Source organism: Telopea speciosissima, chromosome 2 (genome assembly GCF_018873765.1).
Source record: "Telopea speciosissima isolate NSW1024214 ecotype Mountain lineage chromosome 2, Tspe_v1, whole genome shotgun sequence".
NCBI classification, from domain to species: domain Eukaryota; kingdom Viridiplantae; phylum Streptophyta; class Magnoliopsida; order Proteales; family Proteaceae; genus Telopea; species Telopea speciosissima.
In genome coordinates this window covers 68,488,775-68,506,903 of record NC_057917.1, presented here as the reverse complement: position 1 = coordinate 68,506,903, position 18,129 = coordinate 68,488,775, and the positions used below count along the sequence as shown (strand labels likewise).

Genomic DNA, 18,129 nt, shown 5'->3' with positions numbered 1-18,129 from the left:
AATCCATTTGATAGTTCAATTTATTAGAATAGATTCTCTATATAGTTCTTTGGGAGAGGATGGTGGTAGGAAGGCGGTGGCATTGGCGATGGCAATGGCGGTGACGATGGTGGTGGCAAGGTGGTGGTGATGGTGATTGTGGTGCCGCGATGGAGTGGTGGTGGTGGTGAGACCAACAAGAGAAGAAGGGTGATAGTTTTTTTCTTTTAATATGAAATTACTGCTTTGCCCATCAAATTGACTATGATTGTGCTTGATATGCATTAGCATTATAGGTCGATTTTGTATTCTCAGATGATAAATAATTATCATCTGAGAATGCAAAATCGACTTAGAATGCATACCAAACACTATCTTTTTTAGGTTTTTTACCAAACACTGTCTATGTGTTCATTATTAAAGAACAAAAATGAAATCAATTTCAATTTTAAAATTGAAAGAGGCTGTTAGCTATTTTAGAATTTGCATTCCATTTAATTTTAATTTCAAGGAAATAAGAGGTAAAAGCCAAAAACCAAACAATTTCTGAAATAGAAATCGTACCGATTCAGTATTAGGTCGTTTGGTTATCAAGGGTGAGATTTTGAGTTGGACGAGAAAAAATCATGGATCCTTTTCCTGTTGGCCCCGGCTGACGGTTTCTCCCACCCCACCCCCTTACAAATTCCCACTGATTTCGTGGAACTTCGCTGAAAATCAAGGGATTTTGCAATCACCATCCTCGATCTCTTCTTCCATGGCGTTTTCCAAGCTCACCGGACAACTGCTGTCCAAGATCGAACACCAACGACTGCTACTCAGCCGGAATCCTTCACGACCTTGAATTTTAGTAAGTAAATGAAAATAAACTCAAAGCTTGATAGAAAGAATCAAACTCCAAGATGTTGAGGACAACTATCGCCAGACAGGTTGGAGAAGGCGGTTTCGGTAATGGAGAGGGAGGCTGGTTGAATTGGGAAAACGAAGGATAAGGAGAAACAGAGCAAAAAGGGGAAAGAACTCGAGATTTCTTCTTCGTCTACTAGAGTATCTCCGTTATATTAGAGGGAGAGAGAAAGGGGAGGAAGGATTTCTTTGTGGAGAGGAGTGGAGGATGAGCGTGAAATATGAAACAATTTGATAAAAGGGAGAGTTTCTTGCCTTTTTTGGAGACCGAGAGAATCTGATTTGGTTCTCAAACCTGATAGAAAAAAAGAGAGACCCTCCGTCCGGAATGTATCGCAGATTGCAACTGCTGAGTGCTGTCTCCCGCCGGGCAATACCATGTACACACTGCACAGAAGATTTTGTAGCTAATAACATAAACCAAATCGTGACGGCTTACTCCTACCATCACCCCATCGTCCCCTCTCTGAATTTTTCCTCCCGCTCCGACCAATCTGTAGTTGACGGCACCGTGTCGTTTCATCCCATTTCTGCCGACTCTGATGACTCTGTTCTGTCTGTGCCCGATCATGACTTGTCTGCCGCAGCCAAGGATGCTGCCACAATCCAAAAGCTACTGAAGCTTCACACACTTAGCTCCGTTGAGGAGCTTGAACGAAGCCTCGACGGATGTGGCTTATCGATGACCGAGGATTTAGTTCTTCAGGTGCTCCGACGACATCGCTCTGAATGGAAACCTGCTTTGCTCTTCTTCAATTGGGTTTCTAGGGGAGAACCCAGAGTTGGTCGTTGTATGCCTGGAACAGGTGCTTACAATGGTATGCTCGACATTCTCGGGAGGATGAAGCGTTTTGAACAATTGCAGCAAGTGCTCGATGAAATGTCTAAGAGAGACGGTTTAATCAACGAGAGAACGTATGCCATTCTGGTGCACAGATATGCAGGGGCTCACAAAGTGCAAGAAGCAATCGACATTTTGTACAGGAGGAAGGAGTTTGGGCTTGGATTTGATTTGATTGCATTCCAGACCCTTCTGATGTCGCTCTGTAGGTACAAACATGTTGAAGCTGCAGAGTTCCTCTTTCACTCTAAGCGGAAAGACTTCCCTCTCGATATAAAAACCCTCAACATAATTCTGAATGGGTGGTGCGTTTTGGGGAGGTTACGTGAAGCCAAGAGGTTCTGGAATGATATCATCTCTTCTAGGTGCAAGCCCGATAAGTTCACGTATGGGATTTTTATAAATTCCTTGACCAAGGCAGGGAAGATCTCCACGGCAGTCAAGTTGTTTCACTCCATGTGGGAGAAGGGTTGTTCTCCTGATGTGGCCATCTGCAATTGCATCATAGATGGTCTGTGCTTCAAGAAGAGGATCCCGGAAGCTCTTGAAATCTTTGGGGAGATGAATGAGAAGGGTTGCCTTCGAGATGTTGTCACGTACAATACACTCATTAAGCACCTCTGCAAGATTAGGAGGATGGAAAAGGTTTACGAGCTACTGGATGAAATGGAACAGGAGAAAGGAAACTGCATTCCAAATGCTAGGACTTTCAATTACTTGCTCAATTCCTTGAAGGAACCAAAGGAAATTCCTTGCCTTTTGGAAAGGATGGAGAGAAACGGTTGCAAGATCACAGGGGATACCCACAATTTGATCTTGAGATTGTATGTGGGTTGGAATCAACAGGAGGCAACAAAAAATACTTGGCTTGAGATGGAGAGAGATGGAGTTGGACCGGATCAGCGATCTTACACCATTATGATTCATGGACTCCACAGCCAGGGAAGGATGAAAGAGGCTTTGCACTACTTCACCGAGATGACGTCCAAAAGTATGATACCAGAGCCAAGGACCAAGCTATTGGTGAAGGCCATTAACATCAAGCTGCAAGAACAAGAGAGTGGACAGAGGGTGGGAATGATAAACGACGACAATTCATTAAGTCATCCAGTTAAGAGCAATAAGAAGAGAACAAAATGATCCCTTCCTTCTGAGTTTTGGAGCATGGATGAGGATTGAAGACCGTATTGAGTCTTGTCAATCGAAAAATTAACCAGCACCACCAGAACACAAATGGAATTGTCGTTGTTTATTATACTTGTACATTGATCAAGTGATCTGAATGTAAGATGGGGACTGCACAAATGATGAAAATTGGAGATGGAGCAGAGAAAGATTGGAAAGAATGTGGCGCTAGTGACAGCCAAATGGAAGTTGCAGTGGAAATAAACATTCAGCAGGTCATCAATAACAGATTCTCTCATCACAAGATTTGAAAGATCTTGCAATGAAATGGTTGCCTGCTGGAAACTGATGATCACCGTACTATAAATATAGAAGCCAAACTTCTGGCGAATAATGTTTGTTGATGCCTCTCAAAGCAAAATATTTGCCTCAGTCTAGTTTATTAAATCAAAAGTTTGTCCCAATGAAAGGTTGTTGGATATGGAATAGCATATCCCATATTATACCTCACTTGCAACAAATGGTTTGTTGGAAAGTGGGTACATGTACCTTTAATTTCAATATGGGAGGACTCTTGGTTCCCCTTGTGGCCAAGTCAGTTTCTTGGTTTTGTTATGAACCCGAATCTTGCTTTTAATTTTGTATTTGAATTGATGATCAATAGTTGTTGGAACTCTCTTTGGTTTTTTCCTTATTTCCTAGAGATTTGGCATCTTTAATTACTAGAATTCCTTTAGCTATATCTCTTCATACTGATTTTTTTTTGTTTTGTCCATATGCAAGAAATGGTATTCTAACGACCAAAGTAGCTGCTAAAACCTTATGTTCCTCAATATTAGTGAATGGTACATTTTCTATGCCCCACACTCAGCAGAGTGGGAATGCTCTCTGGACCCTATGTCGGAAGATCAAAGTTCATCTAAAATTTAAGGTTTTCTTGTGGAAACTTTTGCACCCGCGGGGGCGCAAGGGGGGGGGGGGGGAGAGGGGGCGCTAGCAACTAGGGGTATTCTTAACCGTTTTGTGAACATTTAGAATTTATGCATCTTTTGTGGTTTTGAAAGAGAAACTGAATGGCATTTGTTTATACCATGCTCCTTTTCCAAAAGAATTTGGGCAGCAGGGCTTTTTGACTTATTGAATTATCTGTTATTCTCACGTTCATCCATTGTCTCCGATAAAACTTTCCATCCTTTCTATCACCTGCTATTTTCTTTGGTATGATAGGAATCATTGTTTTTTCTCTCATTGACCAGTTAATTCGATTCTCCAACTTGCACAATATTAATCTTTGGATTTCAAACCTAGATCTTTTTTCTTTCCCCTCCTCTACTAGTAAATCCACTGATCTGTTTTTTTTCTCTCCATGTCTGATTGCCTTGGGCTTGCACACCCTGATTTTATTACTATCATTTGTGATGGTAGCTTCATTAAAGAATTAGGCGAAGCTGGCTGGGCTTATGTTTTAATCTATCAAAATAAGTTTATTTTTGCTTATGCAGAATATGGTTATACAGGGACAGCACAAGATGCTGAAGTCAGGGGGGGTTGCTCCAAGGGTTACAAAGAATAGGAGCTTTGGATGGCATTCATATCGACATCTGGACAGACTCTGAGGATTTGGTTCATTGGCTTGTTCAAGATACATACGAGTACCTTGGGAAATTATCACTATTTTGTGGGACATCAAATCTGTTTAAACATCTTATGGACATGTGTGTATTACTAAAAAGGATAGGTCTTATATCTCTGTAGCCAACGGTCTTGATATTTTTGCTATACCTAATAGGCATCATCTTGACGTAACAGACAATGTATCTACTTTTCTTTTCAATTAAGTTTTTTGGCTTGTTTCTTACCTACAAAAAAATACAAAAAACAAAAAAAAACCAGCTATTCACCCTTTTTCAGGAAGTAGATTTCTTGTTGAGCATCTTTTCCATTACAGATAACATAGGCTATTTTGGCGTACTGTACTGATATGTAGCTAGCGAAGGCATAGAGTAGAAGGGTTTGTAAGAAGCCTCCAAGCTAGTTTCAGAAGTAAGACTTTGGGGAAGAGTTCTCTATGGGGGGGAGCATGGCCTCTGGCCCTCTGCACATGCAGGAGGCCAATAGGAGCATGTGCGGAAGAATCAATAGGGTGGGTATTTCCGTCTTTCATGGGGGCAGGAAGTCATTTCACCCCATTTTGTGTTTGAGCGTAGGTTTTATTATGGATAAGAAAATTGTGAAAACTAATACCTTTTTGTTTTAGGCTTACACATAGTTGCCCGAGATACGTGGAAGTTATCTTTCAGCTAATTCTTTCCCTTGCCAAAAGTGACTTGGCCAGTTGTGTTACTATAAGAAATTAAATATTGTAAAAAAAAAAAAACCCCTCTGAACCATAGCTGAAAAACTAGATTTTTCAACTTAACTCACCCATTTCAAATCATGGTGATTTAACCAAGTCAAACCTGGTCAAGGCAAGTTTTTTTTTTTTTTTTCTTATTTTTTAATATCTTCCTTCTTCTCCTTCTCCAAGTAAGAAAGGATTGAGACTATGGTTGCTTCACAGGTGAGAAGGAAAAAGGGAGCTACTATTGAAGACAACAAACAAAAACTTTGGGTTTTTGTTTATTTGTAGACCGAACTTATGGTCTATGGATAGTATATGACCCAATTAATAGAAAAAACTAGACTAGAGCAAAAGCATCGAGTCAATGAAACTTGGGCTGACTTGGACATGTTTGATCATTTCTTAAACATGGGGGAGTCTTCATGACTCCTGACCATGTTTCATGTCTCTTTTTTATTCGATTCAAGTGACTTGTCTGAATCAAAACCTGATTTTTCAACTATGCTTTGAAGTCTAAAGTAACCGGTAAGTAAATTCACAAGGACCACAAAAAAATACATATAGATACAATAGATACGAAGAGGTGTTTGATTTTGTAGTTTCATGGGAGAATATCATCCCCCTCCCCTCTAAGTTTGCTTAATATCAATCTAGTACTCAAGTTTTCAAAAATGATTACTCCCTCTCAAACTTTTCTAAGATTCTATCAATCGTACCCTAACCGTTAAAAAACACCATTAAATGATGATGTGGCATGTACAAAATTTTTAAAACCCCAAAATACCCTTAATCCAACCCAAACCTAACCTAACCTAACATTCTCTCTCCTCTCTCACTCCTCCCCATCCCTTGTTTATCTCTCTTTCTTCTCCGGCGAACACCACCACCATCACACCTGCAACTCTTCTTCTCGTTTTCACTCTCCTCCCCCTGCAACCTGCTCCACCCTCTCCAGTCTCCCCTCCCCCACTTCCATACGCGGACTTTGTCCCCAACCCCACCCTGCCCCGCCGCCCCCACCGCTGCAACCGTTCCCTTCTGTTAATTTGGCCGCGTGTATGGTTAGTGAGATTATCTCGTTGAAAGAATGCAATTTCAAAATCCCTCTTAACGTTTTTGGATGCATCCATGAGAAGCTTCTCTCTCTTTCTCCAGCAAGGTATTTAATGGATACTCAAATTGACAATTTAACTTAAGATCGATTCTCTTGCAACAGAAGTAGAAAATGTGAAAATCTATCTATAGTATTTCTTTCTGTCATATCTCTTTGTCCACATGACCTTGATCACAATAGAAACCCTAATATTGTAGATTGATTATACTTGCACACATATGAGCAAAAGAACCATCATTAGAATGAGAAGAAACAGGGGATGGAGAAGAGACTAAAGGGCAAAACAAAATCCTATAATTAGAACCAGTAGGACAGCTGAAAGTAGATGTTTGATCATCATAAGCAACACTATAAGCATTTGGGCACTTAATCTTGAAGAAATTGGATAAGTATGTGGCTGTGCAATTGCTATTACAACAATAAAGATCAGTCTTGAACACAGTACAGGGGTGGTTACAACCTCCTGGGGTCTGCAACTCTACCGGGCACTCACCTGTAATGTCGGCAGTGCAATTGACTTGTCGGCAGTTGCCGTTGTTTGGGCTAATCTCCATTGGAATGTTAAATCCAAGAACAAGAGAGATGTCGTAGAAATCCAAGTTATATTGATTTAATCCGAATTCGGTAATGGTGACAGGGGAGACACCGTAGTCTTTGCAATCTAATTTGTTATTAGAGTCGCCGGTCTCGCAACTTCCATCACCGGATGCATTGAAGGAGCAATTGGTTCGGCCCCAAATCCGACCTGTATTACTTGTCCCATTGACGGCCATGTTGATGACCCAGGTTTCATCTGGTTTGAGTTGCATCGAAACGGAGGAGGGCGTGAGAATATCAACCAAGAATTAGAAAATGATCGAAGGCCCCCTGAGCTCGAACCTCCTGGCTCCACCTACTAGACAGATCGCGATTTTTGACGGGTCCAACTCCTCTTTCCTCTTCCTCCTCTTCATCTGCTCCGCCGATTCTCTGGGATTTTGGGATGGAATCGGAGACGAAGGTGGAGTAGTGACGAATGGGTGCGAGGATTGAGGTGCTTAGTGAGAAAGAAAGGATTTGAGAGGATTGTGATTCTTTCACTGGTTTCGGAGAAGAAGCAGGTGTGACGGTGATGGTGTTCGCCGGAGAAGAAAGAAAGAGAAACGACAGATGGGGGAGGAGTGAGAGAGGAGAGAGAATGTTAGGTTAGGTTTGGGTTGGGTTAAGGGTATTTTGGGGTTTTAGAAATATTGTACATGCCACATCATCACTTAATGGCGTTTTTTAACAGTTAAGGTACGATTGATACAATCTTGGGAAAGTAGGGGAGGGAGTAATCATTTTTGAAAACTTATGTACTGGATTGATATTAAACAAACTTAGAGGAGAGGGGGAAGATATTTTCCCTAGTTTCATTTATCTCTTAATTAATTCCTTTATTTTTTAGGGGAAAAGAACACTACTTGGTCGCGTTGCCAACAAAGCTCTTGTGCTAGGACTCAAAATCGACTTGCCACTATGGAAAGTATTGCCCTGCACCCATGGAAAAGCAAAAATCCCATCCAGGTCAATGCTTGCGCGTGAGCTCCTATTGGCCAGCGTGCATGTGTAGACTCTGACAACGTTCTCTTGCCTTATTTTTTGTTTTATACAAAATGGGTAAGAGGTGGGGGAGGGATTATTTGAAACCTTTTGCGCAAAAAAAAAAAGAAGGTAAATGATACCAAAGGTGCCTAAGCTTTGTGAAAAAGACAGTTTAGGTGCCAAATCCTTGAAAAGTAATGTTTGGGATGCCTTTTGGATTAGTCCTACTCTAAAATGATTAAATTACCGCTCTCATGTCTCAACTCTCAATTCCACCTTCACTTCCAACTAGTCCAAGTCTTGACCCCAACCAAGTAATTCTAAGGGTAAATTACAGGTGCGGGTGCGGTGGGGGTGGCGGAGAGGGCAGGGATAAGGTTTCTCATAACAGATCATGCAGCTAAGAAGCTTGAACATTGGCTTTGCTTGCTTGCAGAAGCCGGAGTGTGATGGAGAGAGAGTAATTCAAAGTTTATGTTGGAAAACACATTCCTCCATAAACTAATTTTGATGATAACAAACATTAAGATTAATACTAATATTCCAATCTTTAAGCAAACTTCATAGTCAGACGTTGGGAGCATCAAGCATCCAGGAAAGACTTGATCAACGGAGCTCACAACAGAAGAGTTAAGGAAAAGAAGAAATTTGAAGATTGAGGAACATCTTCTAAAGGAAGCCAAGACAAAGACTCTCCAAGAAGATTCAAGTGCATTAGAACACATTTCATTACATGTGCATATCACATTACACACACATTGCATTCACATGTAAGAGACCCTAGGAGGAACTCATTCCCATGCCCTAGACTCAAGAAACATGGCCATTAAAGTGTTAGACAAAAACCTATGAAGTCCCCAAGCAAGCTGGACCAAAAATCCCTTGACAGACAATCAAAAATAGGATAATGTCGTCCGGTGCGACCTCTGACTCTTCGGTCGACCTACGAATATAAAAAACGACTGTTTCGGTAGCCGGTTGCAACCGACAGATCTATCGGTCGACCGACACTTGTAGGTCGATCCATAGGTCGACCGACAATCGACCTACAGCCCCAAACTTGGCTACGCTTTAACGGCTAGTTTTTGATGGTCGATCGACAACTTTATAGGTCGACCGACGTCTAAAAATATGGCGTTTTATATCCGTTGGAGAACAAACAAACTCCAACTTTTGGCTTTATAAAACACATCCAAACAAGGAATAAAATACATCTTTTTGATAGAAAAAGTGCATAGTACATTTGAGAAAGTACAAAAGTGAGAATTTGTCATTGAGCTAAATTATTCAATTCAAGCTCTTCAAAGAGATATTACCAAGCTCTTAACTCTCCACTCTCTCCAACTCATGCCATCAAGGAGAGTCATCTAGGAGACTCAAGGTGCATCACTCTCATTCATATCATTGAGCACCATCACTCAAAGGGTAAAAGTGTCACTACTCTTTGATAGGTATTTATACCAAACCTCTATTGTATTTACTTGTTTATGCTTTTGATTTGATAAAGCATTGTTGTATTAATCTAGACTGTACTTAGATTAGTACAAGGACCCTCTCATCCTTAAGAGATTGAAAGGATACTCTTGTCCTGGAACTAAGATTGTAAGGATCCTCTTATCCTGTTAAAAAGAGTTGTAAAGGTGTCATTTCCCCACCTATTGTATTGAAAGGGAAATACTAGTGGAATTCTCTCAAGGTTGAGAGGAGTGGATGTAGGCTAAGTTAGCCGAACCACTATAAATCTTGTGCCTCATTTACTTCTGCTTTTTATATTTAATATAAGTGTGCAACCAATCGAAAAAGAGGCAAAATCCACTAGTAGTAACCTATTCACCCCCCTCTAGGTTACCCAACAGTTTATTCATCACTAGCCCTATCTATTTCTCTAAGACCTTTGCAGAGAAGACAAAACACCGATATCCAGAATGATTGCTCTGCAAGCTTCTCTTCTTTGCAGACCTTCATGTTCGCATTTCTATTGTCCAAAACGTCCTCACCTATCCACTATTATTTTCCATGACTCTATTTCTTTGACTTCTCGTTCATTTTCCTCGTCTAAATCCCGTAACTGGAAATCCCGATTTCACCGAACCGTCCTTTAATTCTCTGTTCATTGCAGTCGAAAAATATGAATTTAAGTTCTAGATCAGACTTATCCAGAAACGATTGAATTTTGGAAATCGTAAAATTTCAAAAATGGAGATTTATCGGAGAAATTTGGTGGTGAGGACTCAAGAATGAAGCAGGAGGTTTCAGTCGTAGAAGTCGAAATAGTTGGGGAAATGAGCACTAAAGTGGAAATAGACCCAAAGTCTGGTAGTCTATTAGAAAAAGAAAAAACAAAGAGTGTAAGTACCGCGGTCCCCGGTGACGGGGTTTCCTCAGCCCTTATTGGTGACAGACTATCCGTCTCTTATTGTGGGGTATCATTTTGATACATTATCATGGGATAAGGGTCATACGTCATAAAAATATTAAAATAAAATGAGGAATTGCCACCTAGGGTTAGGGCCTAGGACCCGATGGGTGTAGCCCTATCCGTTATGAATGGAAACGAGCTACATGATTCCATGTGCTCTGGTCAGAGATTTGGGTAAGGGGTCAGGTTACAAGCATGAGAAGGTGTTAGGCACCCATCTTGCCCGGCAAAAGCCGATCTTTTTGTTATAAATGCTAAAAAGGTGAATATTCTCTCTTTTTATGACAATGAGGCTATATAATATACATTATACCTATATTTACACTATATACATTAAAACGGAAAAACACAAAAGACTACATTGTAATGACAAAAATGCCATGATTATACCTTCATAGGGGTATACCTTAGATCTTGACGATCCCTTGGCTCAGGGGGAGACAGACGAATGGACCAACACCTGGTCTCTTGAACAGGGTAACGGCTCTCTGGATATCTTCTCGTTATCTGTACACGAACAGAATAACGGCTGTAAAGGGGATTTTTTCCATCTGTAAAAGGACAGAATAACGGCTATAAAAAAAGAACTTTCGTTATCCGTATACAGACGGAATAACGACTTGACCGAAATGGGATCACTCTTCGGATTTGTGGGTAATCGACGGATCTACCCACAACTCGAGTGGGTAATCGATGGATCTACCCACAACTCAGAACACCGCTCAAAACTCATTCGCAAAGGCTCAAAAGAGGGCAAAAATCAAACTGGGAGGGTCTCCCTAGGCTTCCCCTTCCTCAAATAAAGGGAGGGGGACCCTCCTATTTATAGGGGGGAGTGCCCCACATCTCTGGCCAGATAGGTCCTCAACGGCGCCGTGGATGACGTCAGCCTGCTGACGTCGAAAACCTCCACGGCGCCGTGGATCCGTACATCATTATCGTGGGGGACCTCCACAGGGCCGTGGGACACTGTCCACAGCGCCGTGGACAGTGTGGTCCCCCTCTTCTCACTTTTTGGGCCCAAATAAGCCATTTTGGGGGTTCAGGGTGTGTCTGGGCCCATGGGCCCTGTCTTCTTGGGTTTTTTCCTCCCTTTTGACTCTTCAGAAAATTTTTTGTCGGGGGGCTCCGGTCCCCTACACCCCCCGCAGGGGGCTGCATGCCCCCCTAGACCCCCACAACTAGTTAACCGGCTAGCGGGGCCGCCATGGTTGGGGAAGGTGAGCAGTACCTCCTTCAGTATTTGGTAAAAAGGTCTTATAAGTCATTTTTAGAGATGTCAGGGTGATTTGGCTTAGTTATAGGGACAAGAATCCTTCCTGAGAGGGAGACCGATGTTTGTCTGTGTCCTATTGTCATCATCGCCGAGGGGGTGACAAAATTCAATGTCTACAAAGAGCAAATTTCCATTGATGGCGTTCCTGGTTGGAGCATGATGCCATGATGCGGTGCAGTGGGGTGGTGGAGAGGGCAGGGTGAGTTACAGGGGAGGACGATGAAGTAGGGTTGACAGGGTAGGGGAGGGCGGAACGATGAGGGGTGGGGTTGTAGGTGAAGCTAGACGACGGTGGTGGTTGGGGTCAGGACTGGTTGGAAGTGAAGGTGGAGTTGATAGTTGAGATTTGAGAGGGGTAAATTTGGAAATTTAATCATTTTAGAGTAGCACTAATCCAAAAGGCACCTCCAAACATTACTTTTCAAAGATTAGGCACCCAAAATGTCTTTTTTACAAAGATTGGGCACCTCTGGTGTAATTTACCCCTTAAAAAAAAAAAAGGTGAGTAAACTCGCAAGGAGGCAAAGGGTTAAAAACAAAGAAAAAGGCAGGAGCTTAAGGATAATAAAGCTACCACGGACGAAGCGACGAAGACCAGAGAGAGCGTGAGAGAGAGTGAGAGAGAGGGAGATAAAGAGACATGGCCGCTGTTCACTGCCTATCTTCTTGCTTGGCTCTTCCTTGTAAGCCTAGAAACTTATCATTGAGGAATTCGGCTCTTACTCGGGTGAACCAAACCACTTTTCCGTCCCTCAGTTTCTCAACAAATCTATCAGACAATTCCTTCTGTGGAGGTAACGAGCACCATCTTTTTAATCACTTGCTTCTCCGCTCCTGAAATGCTTCATTGTTGCATTCATTTGATTTATGGCTTTCTCTCTCTTCCGCTTTGCCATCTCAATCAAAGCACGAACTCTATACTATATTTTGGAAAACCAAAATTCTGTATTGTGGGTTTCTCTTTTTAGGGAGATTATCAACGAGGAGTGTCGATAGACCTGCTCGCCACTCTGTTGTTTGCGAAGCGGCTCCAAAGAAAAAAGCCGATTCCGCAGAGAAGAGAGCTCGCCAAGCTGAGAAGAGGCGCATCTATAACAAAGCTCGGAAATCAGAGCTTAGAACCCGGATGAAGAAGGTACCTCCCCCCCTCTTAAATTTTCGAGAATGTTTTCTCTCCCTTTTTTAGAATTCTTCTTGTAGATTGCAGTTTGTTTTGTTTTTAAGAATAGAATTACTTTTGGAAAGATGTGCAAGTAGTCTGAAGGGAGCTATATACTAGTTAATGTGTCAATCCTATAATCTCCTAGTTACAGTGGACTTGGAAACAAAAAAGAGGGACTGACCATTTTTACCTTTTTCTTCCCATCTTTCTCCACTGATAGCACATAAATCCTAATTAAACTGCTTACGATGAACATAGAAACTGAAAGTTTTTTTTATTTTCATGAAAGTACTAATGCAGAAGGCATAAGCGAAGGTATAAGATGCCCAAACACCGTATCTATCCCGTAGGTCCAGTATATAGAATTTCTCCTCACAATGCCCTTGGCAAGTTCATCTACCAGGAAATACATTGCAGGTTCTCTCCTTCGTCACCAGATGAAAGCAAGACTTCATGAGCCTCTGCAAGAAAGGAAAAGGGACACAGACACAAACCAATAACAATAGCTGAATCCTCTTAAATCTCAAGGTCCTAAATATCCATGGAAATGGGGTAACTAAACCAAATTTTTTTGGGGGGGGGGGTTCTAAGCTTGGCCCTGGTGAGTACCAAGGGGCCAGAATAGATGCAAATGACATTCCCCTCCCTATCAAGTAGAGTGCCAATAGCAGCAGGGCTAGGAGCCTGGGATTGCCCAAAGAGCACCTGTCAAAATTTAGCTTGATTGGGTGCTTCATGGGAGAGATCATAAGTGAACAACTGAGTTGTCTGGAAAATCACCCAATCTAATGATGAACTCGGTAGATAAAGCTCAGGATACATCCAATATATAGGCTTACCAAGTCAACCTGTACATGAAGATGTGAATCACCTTGGAAAAGGTTTACTGATATCTTTGAAAATTCTGCTCTTCTGTTCCTCCCAAATGTGCCCATATTCCTGCCAACAGGTTGTACCGTTTACCCAGTGGAGCTTGACTCTAGTATCAAACCACCACCCCCCTGCAGGCACGGGCCAAATTATGTCTTTATATAGAGCTAAGGAGCCCTGACAGATTTCTGCTGTTGGTGTTGGATATACTATCATCCATCTGACCTTTCTAGTGGTTATTACAGAATGAGGAAGGTTTATGATAAATATATTTATCCGGTAATTGGGTTAACTTGATCAGGTTTGCCCATTACAAAGGGGGGAAAAGGGAGCCGGGGGGGGGGGGGGAATCAGGTTTAACATATAGATTGGTTTCTACCTCAACAACTCATCTCCATTTGATTTTTGTGCGAGTGTTTGGGCATGTATCATTGGTCAGATATGAAGGTATTTTGGGGTTTTATTGGATAGGTTTAAAGTAAGTGCAGAGGAATAATGCGAGGACTAATGAAGAGGTGCATCTTGTACATGTAGGGATAGACATCATACTGGGGAAAAGGGAAGATGGATAGGTATCATAGTTGTCATGGTGTCTAGGCGACCCAAGGCGCTGGATGGGGCCTAGATGCAAGGTGACACCGACAAGGCAACCAAGGCGACAAAAATGCCCACCTAGGCGGCCAAGGTGACACTAGTTGTCAAGGTGCTTAGATGCCAAGGCAGCCACCTAGGCGACGCCTTGACAACTATGATAGCTATGGTGGTGAATATGACCAAGGCCTCCCACCTATGGCGTAAGACAACCTCTCACTAGCCCTATGGCATCTTACCACTATGGCGTCCTACCATACAGTCTCTCACAGCTCAATGGTATTAAACCAAGGCAATCTATTCAGTAAGTGGAACGCATTAGCTGCCCGCTCTTAGGTTGGGTAGTAAGGGTCGGAGAAGGGAAATCACTCATTCTTAAAACCAGCATTCTTAAGACCAAAGAGTTGATTAGATCTCCTTTCTAGGGCAATTCAAGACCTAGGTCCCTACCCCAAAACAATCCCATGTCATGAGACATAACCAGAACCTTGGCATAGTTCCCCTCCTTACCGTCGGGTTCTTGTTTCAGAAATTCTTTCCAGTCTGTTTGTTGCCCCTTGAGCCTATGCTTTGTGAGGGTTTGACAGTGTTAAAGGTTGCGAAGCTATCCCTAAAACCCTGGGTCGAATATGATCCACTATTGAGAAAATTGTCCCACCTGTAAGAGAATCCTCTCCGCTAGTTATCGAAGTCGGGGGTTGAAGACGACTACTCCCCCCCCCTTTTTTATATTAATTTAAATTGGACTTCCCATATTGCCTCTCCCTATTTTTTTAATCAAGTGTTGTTCCTTTATTTTGTTTTGTTCCAAGTTTATCCCCACTCAATAATTCTTAAACCCCTTTATATCCTTTCTTTTTTACCTACCAAATAACCTCTTAGAAAATCTGGTTAATTACCAGATTGCCACTACCATTGCACATTAACTTGCTTAGGCACTTGGGTGGGCCCATAGTGATCCCAAAAGTGGTTTTTGAACCCGGGATTGCACCAAGTTGCTATAAAAGCCCAAAGTCTTCCTCCATAGCCTAAACATGGTGGCTAATAGTGAGGCTTTCTAAAAGCTTAACTTCTGTAAAATGAAACAAGCACAAATATTGTCAACCTCATAGATCATGTTGATACCTTCAACACAGCTGTCAGTTCCTTCTAGACCATGATGACAACCATGCAAGTTTCTATTGACTAGGGGTGTAAGTTTGGCCCTGTCGGCCTGAGCCCGCCCTGGCCTGTCCTGAGCCTGAACAGGGCCTGGGCTGGATATTTCAAGCCTGAGGGCGGGTTAGGGTTGAAATTTTCAGGCCTGGGGTTAGGGTCAGGCTGGGCCAGGGTTGAGGCCTCGGGCTAAGCCTAGCCCAGCCCGGTCTAGTCTTGTTTTAGGTTATGCTTTACAATTTGTTGTGTACATTTTGTAATTTTTGTTTAGTTTCTAATTATCTATGGGTTTACCAAATAAAGGGTAATTATCTATTTAAAATTTTAAGATTGGGCTAAGTGTTTTTAACCCAAAGAAAAGTCTAATAGTCAATTGAGTATGAAACAAACCAATACCCAATCACATGAGACTGGTCAATCAGGGCCAGCCTGGCCCTACCAAAACTCAGGGCCGGGTTGGGCTTGGGTTAAAGCTAAGAGGACTCAGGGTTGGGCTAGGGTTTTAAAAAACCCGGCCCTGTTTCACCCTTACTATTGACTGACTGGTGGAAAGAGTCCCATTCAATCTGGGGATTCTCCCAACTCCGTCCCACAGAGTCATGTTGCCTCACCACCACCACAATCATACGGGGCTGGCCGACCTTTTAATGTTGCTCCCCGTATGGAGCTGAAAGAGGAGTCAAATTAGGTATCCTTGAATTCTATGGAGACAATAATCCAAAGCAGCAATTCCTAAACCCCTTTATATACTTTTTCTTTATCTACCAAATAACCCCTTGGGAAATCTAGTTAAGTACCAGATTGCCACTACCATTACACATTAACTTGCTTACACAATTGGCTGGGCCCATAGTGATCCCAAACGGGGTTTTCAAACCCGGGATTGTACCATGTCTACATCAAAAGAAAGGTTCCTTTCCTCCTTTGCCTTGCTTGTTTGTGGAAACTTGTCATTTGTCAAATTTGGAAAACTGAAATTCAGTTTCTTTTTATCAAATTTAGAGACTAGCTCTTTTATCATAGCATTATCCTTTTTAGGTCACAGTCTCACACTCTCACTCTCACAGATATCTTCATCCTTCCTAGTATAAATCATTAGTGTTGCTAGTTATAAGAAAGGAGTTGGTTGATATTTAGGAAGGACCTAGGAAATAAAATGAGGAATTTCATTGAAACTGCAACTACCATTGATTATTTCCTTGTTCTATATAAATATTTGAAGGCACGGTGGGAAGGGTAGTAGGGTACTGTAGTTTTTATGCACACCTTTTGCGTAGTTCTGAAAAAAAATGAAGCAAGGAGCAATTTATAAACATGATTTTTTTTTTATTGATGTATAAAGCACATCGAACTGAGAATTTTAGCTGAGCTTCAAATATTTTTGTATAAATTGTTGTGCATTTGTCTATTACTTCACCATCCATGAATGACTAGATTTTTTACGACATATCGTGCAAAACTATTTTGGCTGCACAGTATTATGAGATTCTATGACAGAACCAGCTTATGATGCAATTGACATAGTCAAAATAAATGCAGTGCCTTGGATTGCAAATGTCTGATTCACACTAAATGTTTCAGGTGTTTGAGGCTCTAGATGTGCTAAAAAAGAAGAGTGATGCACAGTTTGAGGAAATTCTTCCAGTAGAGAAACTGATAGCTGAGGCCTACTCATCCATTGACAAGGCAGTGAAGGTTGGAACTCTGCACAGGAACACGGGAGCCCACAGGAAGTCTCGGCTTGCTAGAAGAAAGAAGACCGTGGAGATACACCATGGCTGGTACACTTCTGCTCCTGCTGAAACTGCCTGAAGAAGTGCAGTAAGGGTTGTCACTAGTTTTGTCAAAGTTGCCTGTATTTTACCTTTTTTAAACAATTTTTTTTTGGGGTTCCATGCACTTTCTATATACATCCTTTTGTCCCAGATCATAATTCCTTGCCATAATTCACTTGACTATTATTTGAGAGTTAGTTCCATTTTTTACCAAAACTTTATATATATATATATATAGCCTGTCCGCCTGAATTGCTATGGCCTAGCATCATGCAGCTTTCCTGTATTCTTCTAATAGGTAAAATACAGTCAATATTGATCTTCTCACATGTTGAAGGAAAATCATTGAGCAAGGTCATTATATGGTTAACAATGGCAGTTGCACTCCACAATTATTATGAAGTGGAGATCTTTTCTCTCCGGAAGCACCTTGTAGCTATAAAATGAAATCTCTTCTCTGCTCTTCCCTCTTTGGCTTAGTTCCTTTCTGTTATGTACTTTCTTTTCAATATTCTGTCACCAGACCGCGCAGTGGCGAGAGCCTTGTGCACTGTGTACGTCCATCAGATTCTGTCACCAGTTGTCTTCCTAATATTGCTGTCTGGACCTGAAATTGAGTTCCTCCTTCACCTTGCATGTCATGCGTCTCCCTCCCATTCTTGACCCGTAAGAAGAAATACAGTGTTTGCCAGCCCTAAATGAGTCACAAGGTCCCCCTCCCTTTTTCTTTTTTTTTTTTAATGAAAAGAAAAAACTACAATATTTATGAAAATAAAATTGTTTTTAACATCAGTGTTTATAGAAGCTGATAGTTTATCAACTCTTGCTTTAACTGCCCATCTAGTAGTTTTGACTCTTGTGAATTTCTTACAAAACAAAGAAATTGGTGAATGGGATGCAGGGGAATGAGCTTTAAGTCATAAACCCATTTAGTAATGGTTCTAACTACCAGAGTTGGTTTCGGATGGTGCCGGTGAAAAACGATGTTATTTCAGCACATCCAAAAAAAATA

At 41.7% G+C, this 18,129-nt stretch overlaps 3 protein-coding genes across 4 annotated transcripts in view; 2 read left to right on the top strand and 1 right to left on the bottom strand.

Annotated features, from left to right (window-relative positions):
* Window positions 1-17,308, top strand: part of LOC122652705 (30S ribosomal protein S20, chloroplastic) — a 31,299-nt gene extending 13,991 nt beyond the window's left edge. The window contains exons 3-6 of one of the 2 annotated variants that reach the window (XM_043846521.1): window positions 4,931-4,936; window positions 12,204-12,358; window positions 12,533-12,699; window positions 16,924-17,308. In XM_043846521.1, the coding sequence (XP_043702456.1) occupies window positions 4,932-4,936; window positions 12,204-12,358; window positions 12,533-12,699; window positions 16,924-17,154 (558 nt within the window). In that variant the 5' untranslated portion in view covers window position 4,931 and the 3' untranslated portion in view covers window positions 17,155-17,308. Of the gene's footprint in view, window positions 1-4,930; window positions 4,937-12,174; window positions 12,359-12,532; window positions 12,700-16,923 lie in introns of those variants that run through there. The other variant, XM_043846522.1, reaches the window with a different exon arrangement.
* LOC122652702 (putative pentatricopeptide repeat-containing protein At3g15200) lies at window positions 1,202-2,881 on the top strand. The gene has a single exon (XM_043846518.1). The coding sequence runs from the start codon at window positions 1,214-1,216 to the stop codon at window positions 2,864-2,866; it is 1,653 nt and encodes a 550-aa protein (XP_043702453.1). The 5' UTR covers window positions 1,202-1,213; the 3' UTR covers window positions 2,867-2,881.
* On the bottom strand, window positions 6,485-7,115 carry LOC122652911 (pathogenesis-related protein R major form-like). The gene has a single exon (XM_043846793.1). The coding sequence runs from the start codon at window positions 7,113-7,115 to the stop codon at window positions 6,492-6,494; it is 624 nt and encodes a 207-aa protein (XP_043702728.1). The 3' UTR covers window positions 6,485-6,491.
* Window positions 17,309-18,129: the final 821 nt, after the last annotated feature.